At 46.2% G+C, this 7,381-nt stretch overlaps 1 protein-coding gene across 1 annotated transcript in view; it reads right to left on the reverse strand.

Moving 5' to 3' along the window:
- The window catches only part of NET1 (neuroepithelial cell transforming 1), a 54,822-nt gene extending 49,887 nt beyond the window's left edge, over positions 1–4,935 (reverse strand). The window contains exon 1 of the mRNA XM_082617072.1: positions 4,649–4,935. Coding sequence (XP_082473198.1) covers positions 4,649–4,776 — 128 coding nt within the window. The 5' untranslated portion in view covers positions 4,777–4,935. The remainder of the gene's footprint in view (positions 1–4,648) is intronic.
- Between the last annotated feature and the right edge of the window lie 2,446 nt (positions 4,936–7,381).

The following is a 7,381-nucleotide window of genomic DNA, read 5'->3' on the forward strand; positions in this document are numbered from 1 at the left end:
ATACATCAATCTTTTTCCTTATGATTTCTGGATCTGATGTTATGCTTAAACAGTTGTGTCTTGCCCCACTATTAATTCACACTATCTTGTCACACTTCACATGTTCTTGTAGATGATCTTACATCCTCTCCCTCCAAGGTTCTTCTAACTTCATTACTCTCCTCATGCTGCCTTTGCCACCACCCTTTTCTCAGCTGACACCATTTTCAACCTCACACAAAAAACAGAACCCTGGTGGGAAAGCCCTCAAATTCCTGCTTACAACATACCCTATCCCCCAAACTTACCTAGCCCTTAGCCAGGCTAGATTCTCTACCCTTAATTTGGATTCCACCCTTTTCTGCCTTGCTGGTCACTTGATTCATCATCTCTTCTCTCTTGTCTCTTCAACCTCTCCCCGTACTTGCTTATTCCCCGCCGCCCCCACCCCATATCAAGTTTACCCCTTCTTAAGATTCTACCCCACAAGCTTGCGTTGCCTCCATTATTCTTTCTTGCTCTCCAGTTGCAGAGAGAGTTCTTGAAAGTGGAACCCACACTGAGCGTGTCAAGTTCTCCTATCTCATTGCCAGCCATCAGATTCAAATACTCATCTAGGCTACTGCAGATAGAGTTCCCACCAATTCATCATCTTCACTTGGAGGTTTTTAACTTCGTATCCATAGTTGGGCTGCAAGGGTCCACAAATCTGAAATTTTATGTATATGAGCACTTTTTAGGGAATAGTCTTCCTAAGATTTACTGTCATGGCATACAAGGTCCCTTCATGATGTGACTCTTACTTCTTCAGTATAATCTCTCATCACTACCTCCTCTGGGTCTGAGTCCTCTCTCCTACACAACTAGCGTCAAGCCACAGTGAACTCGTTATGATATCTAGAACTCATCATGCTCATTTGCTTAAGGGCCTTTTAACATTTAACATCCTTCCCCCATATGACGTCACCCATTTACACCTACGCTCTAAACTGGTCCTCCAAGACTTGGGGTTTACTACAGGGAATCATTTCCTGTCCTCTCCAGTCAGGGTAAGTTCTCCTTTTATTTGCATCTATGGCATCATATATATACAGCTATAGTAACTGTTGTCATACACTATTATAATTATTAACTTTCTTCCCTATACCATTATAAGTTCTTCCAGAGTAAGGACAGTATTTTCCATCTCCATACTCCTAGTGTCTAACGCTCACATATTTCCAGAACAAATCACACCTCATTCTCTTCTCAACCCACTACAAACATTCTAAATTCAATATTTTAACTGTTTCATGGAAACTATCCAAGGTTAATGGTCTTTTCATTCCTTATCTAACTAAACTTTCCAGTACTTCCTTATAAGTCACATTCGACATAGTTTACCATGTCCTTTCTCAAAATCCTTTCTTCCATTTGGTGTCCTGGATCCTGAGCTCATTTGGCTCTTTCTTACCTCACCAGCTGCTCCTCTGAGCATCCTCATTACCCCGACCTTTAAAGGTGGGAGTGCCTCATGGTTAAGTCTCCAATCTCTTCATTTTTTAAAAATAAATTTATTTATTAATTTATTTATTTTTGGCCACGTTGGGTCTTCATTGCTGCATGTGGGCTTTCTCTAGTTGCGGCGAGCAGGGGCTACTCTTCCTTGCAGTGCGTAGGCTTCTCATTGTGGTGGCTTCTCTTGTTGCGGAGCATGGGCTCTAGGCACGTGGGCTTCAGTAGTTGTGGCATGCTGGCTCTAGAGCGCTGGCTTAGTAATTGTGGCACACAGGCTTAGCTGCTCCACGGCATGTGGGGATCTTCCCGGACCAGGGCTCGAACCCGTGTCCCCTGCATTGGCAGGTGGATTCTTAACCACTGTGCCATCAGGGAAGCCCCCCAATCTCTTCTTTATTCAGACTCACTATATTCGCAATGCTGTGATTTCAAGTCTGCTTGCTGACAACCCCCCAATTTATACCTGGTTACACAGATGCATTCACTTCATGAAATTTCACTGAGCAAAAAACACTTATGATTCATGTCCTCTTTCATTTGGCTGTTATACTTCAATAAAGCAATTTTTTAAAGAGAAAAAAGCAGAAAAAAGAGAAAAGAAAAAGGAAAAAAGAAACTGGTGTGATGAACTCCTTAATAAGAGTCTTATAACGTATCCCAGGGCAAACTTCTCCCCAGGTCTTTCCTTTGTAGGAACATGGAAACCCATTCTTCTGGTGCTCAGACCAAAAACCTTGGAATCATTCTTCATTCCTCTATTTCTCTTAACTCCACATTTAATCCATTTGCAAATCCCGTCAGCTCTCCTTTAAAAATACATCCCAAATATGAATATTTTCCACCACATCTACCACTCAGATGTCTCAACTGCAATAGCCTTAGCTGGTGTCCCGGATTCTATCCTTGCCACATAACAAAGCGATCCTTTTAAAAGACAGATCACATAATTTCCTACTGCTTCCCAACCACGGATTCAAATTTAAAGTCCTTTTGGCAGTCAACCATATACTACCCCATCTGGCCCCAGCCATCTCTCCGACCTCATCGTCTACCTTTCTGCCCTGTTTCACTCCACTCTAGTGACCCTGGCTTCTCTGCAGTCCTTGAACATACCATATAGGATTCTACTTGCACTTACTGCCTTTCTCCCCAAATATTCACATGGCTTTGTTCCTTAATTTCTTCAGATCTCTGCTTAAATATCATCGCTATCGTCAAAGAGGCTTTTCCTTGTGATGTTTTAAAAACAGCAACATGACCCTCTCTTTATCTCTATCCCCCTTAGTATGCCTCTTCACAGCATGACCACCTGATATTTTATTATTTATTTCATTATTGTCTTTCCTCCCCAAGCAGACTTTAAGCTTCAGGAGAGCAGGGAGTTCATCTGTTCACCAGAATTCCCAGTATCTACAACAATGTCTGGCACTAGGCAGGCGCAATGAATTTAACACTGCCCCACTTGATGTTTTTGAAATTCTATGTTCATTTTCCCTTAACTAGGCTTTCCTGATTCTTTCCCGATTTTCCTATTTCTCAGTCTCAGAGATGATGACATTTCTCTCTCTGCTCTTTCACTTCTTAAAATAGACTGTAATCAGTATAAAAGTTTCAGGCAAGGGTTATCGTAAACTTCAAAATAAAAATCAGTATCTAATGAAAAAGATACTGTTCTCTCTGCATGATAACTTACAATGAGTTTATAAATGCCTTGTCCATGAAAGTAAGCTGTTTTCCTTTCTCTCAAAAAGGGATCGGTGGACCTCCCCGGTGGTTCAGTGGTTAGGAATCTGCCTGCCAGTGCAGGGGACACAGGTTCGATCCCTGGTCCGGGAAGATTCCACATGCCGCGGAGCAACTAAGCCTGTGTGCCACAACTACTGAGCCTGCGCTCTAGGGCCTCTGAGCCACAACTACTGAGCCCACGCACCGCAACTAACGAAGGCTATGCGCTCTAGGGCCCATGCTCCGCAAGAAGAGAAGTCACCGCAGTGAGAGGTCCGTGCACCTCAATGAAGAGTAACCCCTGCTCGCTGCAACTAGAGAAAGCCTGCACGCAGCAACCAAGACCCAATGCAGCCAAAAATAAATTAATTAAAAAAAAAGGGGATTGGCACATCCAGGAATGACTGGAATGTAAATTATGTAAGGAACTGTAGTTTATCTCAAGTAATAATGTGAAGTGGTCCACATTGCTTCTGAAAAGATGGAGGTGTGGAATTATAGATAAAAATCGACAAATAACAGTTAACATTTGTTGAGAGCTCTCTGTGTACAGGGTTACACACATGAGCTCACTGAATTTCACAACTTACAGGAAGTGGGTATTATTACAATCCCATTTGACGGATGAGGACACAACTTCAGGGATGTAAGGTCCAATCGCCAGTCACTGGAAACCCACTCCCTGCAAAACCGTGAGGGGAAAGCCACGCCTTTAGCACTTTTTCACCCTCTCCTCTTGCAGACACAGCCTCTGAAACCCTCGGCTACTGTCCTTCCTTTGCAGACACACGGGACAGAATGTGAAATGTGTCAACAGCTAAAAAGTCAGCGACCATCCTCTTCGCTCTCTTTACCCAGGAGGCTGGGGCCGTGAGCTGCGCTGAGCCCCGACTTGGCCAAGGCTCCAAAGGAGGGACTCTGACCTCGGCAAAACTTTTCATATTAATGCTCGTTTTTAGGTTAAAAGTTTGCTGTCTGGTAGAAGTCCTCTGGCTCCAGGGACGATTCCTGTCCTCCGACCCAGCAGTTCCCCGTGGGCATTTAGGAACCTTCCCAATTCCAGCCCGAAACCTGCCGGAAGTTTAGAGGATCTCCAAGGCCCACTAAGCGAGGTGGGGGAGGGGGAGGGGAGGAGACTGGAGGGAGGGGGCAGGGGAGAGGTAGGAAGGAGAGGAGTGGGAAAAGGAAATAAAGGACGAGGGAGAAGATGATAGGAAGAGGGGTAGGAGGGTGAGAGGAGGGGGAAGAGGAGGAGGAAGGAAAAGAAGGGGGAGGAGAAGGAAAAAGAGGGGGGAGAAGAGGGAGGGGGAGAAGAGGGAGGGGGAGAAGGGGGAGGAGAGTAGGCAGCCCGGCCCTCCCCTCCCCTGCCCCTCCCCTCCTCCCACCCCCTCCCCAGCCTCGGACCCGATGCTAGGGGTCCCCAGGCGCCGCCGCCCCCAGCGCTCACCTGCCGTCTGGCCCCGGCCCGGGGGTGTCGGCCGAAGGCTCTGCGGCGCCGCCCGCGCTGAGTCCCGAAGCCCGGCGGCTTCGCCTCCGCGGCCGGCTCTGCTCCTGGGCCGCCAGCTCGGGCTCCATGGCGTGAAGGGGGCGGCACGGTGGCCGGGTGCCCGGGAGGCCCGTTGGGAGCCGCACGGCGCCCGGCCGCTTCGGCCCGGTGAAGGGTTCCTGTCAGGAGGGCGCCGCCACCGCCGCCTCCGCCGCAGCCATCGCCATCTTCCGGGGTTTGAAAATGGCGGCCGCGCGGCGACCAGCCAATCAGGGGACGGCGCTCGGTTGCTAGGAAACGTGGAGTCCCGCCCCTCTCCTCCTACCTCCCGGCGCTTAACTTCATAGAAGCTGGAAGGGGAGGGTAGTCGAGGGGGTCCCCCTGCTGAAAACGCGTGACCTGGGATTTAGTTCTGACTTCATTCCTAAATCCCCAAAGCCCGATTAGTAGTTCACAGTTCATTAGGACTTTCACCACAAGCCAAGGCAAATTGGAAGCATTTTAGATCTTTCTTAGCATGTGGGGAGAGGTTGAAAGTAAAATGAGGTTTGCACACGCTGAATTATTCATGTGAGATAAATCCCTGGTCACCAAAGGTATTGGAAAAATGTGTTCTCAGGACTGTCTCTAGGAAACCAGTAAATCTGATTATGAGACCTCCTGTCTCCAGAGCAGAAGAGAGTCCAAGTGCCTTCATCCTCTAATTATAAGAAGGCACTACAGCAAGTAAAGGACCTTCTCAAATAAAAAGGAAAATTGTTAAATAGCACATTCTTTGGTTTAAAATACTGCTTTCTTTATGTCAAAGGCTTTAAAAATCACCTCCCCTTTCACACTCTGATTCCCTTTCTGGGAATCTATCCTAAGAAATAAAATTGTATATACATTGAAGGGTGGCAATATATGCCACCCCCAAACATGCCGCTTTGGCAGGAGGATTATTTTTAGCTCCAGGCACTTGAAGAACACCAGGCTCAAGAAGGGCCTTCTGACCTCTCCCTTTCTCCATGAAAGCAGGAGATAAATCTCCCCTGTGATAGCGGCCCTCCCCATATCAGGAGGATGGGGGGAGTCAGGGACAGAGAATTCTCTACAAACAGAACTTGTTTAAGTAACTCTTATCTTCCTTTGGTCTCCCCGTGTATTTTACTTACTCTTCCACAATTCCCTCTCATTGTCCAACCTCTTACATAAGCACTAAGGTTTTGCTCCTTCTTTGGGTTTTTATTTTCCTATGGAGGCTCCTCTGTACATGTAAAAATCTGTTTGCTTTTCTCCTGTTAATTCAAATTCTGTCTTTTTTTTTTTTTTTTTTTTTTGCGGTATGCGGGGATCTCACTGTTGTGGCCTCCCCCGTTGCGGAGCACAGGCTCCGGACGTGCAGGCTCAGCGGCCATGACTCACGGGCCCAGCAGCTCTGCGGCATGTGGGATCTTCGCGGACCGGGTCACGAACCCGTGTCCCCTGCATCGGCAGGCGGACTCTCAACCACTGTGCCACCAGGGAAGCCCAAGCTTGACCTAACTTTTAAGATCAAATCCACAAATGGCAGAGAAACGTGCCCAAAGCCAGGTGCTACAGGAAAGAATATTAACTCAGTTTTCAGAGCCATTTTGATTGAACTTCCATTTTTTCCATGTGTTCTCTGTTGGTCACTTAAACCGTAAGAGACACTCTTTATGCTTTACAGACAGGTACTTTTCAAGTTACCTTCTTAGATGTTGCTTTAGATTTCTTTGTGGAATAGCCCCTCTTCTTTCTCTTAATATTCTAATCATCTTGAATGTTTAACTAGAGCATGGGCATTGCTCAGCAAAAAATGAAACTATCCATTTATTTAGTGTTCCTCGTTTTGTACACTTGTTTTAGGTGGTTAAATGAAAGCGCATTGTGTGGGAAGAGACAATGTCAAATGATTTCTCAATAAAATTCTCATTATCTCCTTAATTATAGAGCAGGAAACGTGCTTTCTTGAGAGTATAACTGAGGTCATTTATTATGAAGTCATGAAAGATTCAGGATTTACTGTGGTTTTCCATTAACTTCTCTTTTGATATGCTTTTCCTTCTGCCAACTGTAAAATTATTACTTTTCTAACATATGGCTATTTGGAGAGTGCTGACATAAAAAGGAAGCATTTTTAACCATAAATAGTTTTAGAAATTACAGTATAAAAGTACAAAATAAGTCATTTCTGACTTGTTCCTCCTTGTTTATTTTAAATAAAATCAGGCACACTAAGAACAGATGGCAAAAACTGATAAGTGGTAGCCCGAACATGTTTAAAGAGGGGAGAAAGTGCCTGGACTCTCCAAAACTAGAGCATCCTGGGGCAGAATTTCTAATCCTTTGTGTGTTTTAAAAGTGGTCACCTGGGGCTTCCCTGGTGGCACAGTGGTTGAGAATCCGCCTGCCGATGCAGGGGACACGGGTTCATGCCCCAGTCCGGGAAGATCCCACATGCCGCGGAGCGGCTGGGCCCGTGAGCCATGGCCGTTGAGCCTGTGTGTCTGGAGCCTGTGCTCCGCAACGGGAGAGGCCACAGCAGTGAGAGGCCCGCGTACCGCAAAAAAAAAAAAAAAAAAAAGAAAAGTGGTCACCTGGATCCTACTACAGACCTACTGAAACAAGGTCCAGTGGCCTCGAGACATATATATTGAAACAGCTCCTCAAGTGGTTTTGTTGTCCCCTGAA

The sequence above is a fragment of the Mesoplodon mirus genome (assembly GCF_964341445.2).
Source record: "Mesoplodon mirus genome assembly, chromosome: 4".
Classification (NCBI taxonomy): Eukaryota; Metazoa; Chordata; class Mammalia; order Artiodactyla; family Ziphiidae; genus Mesoplodon; species Mesoplodon mirus.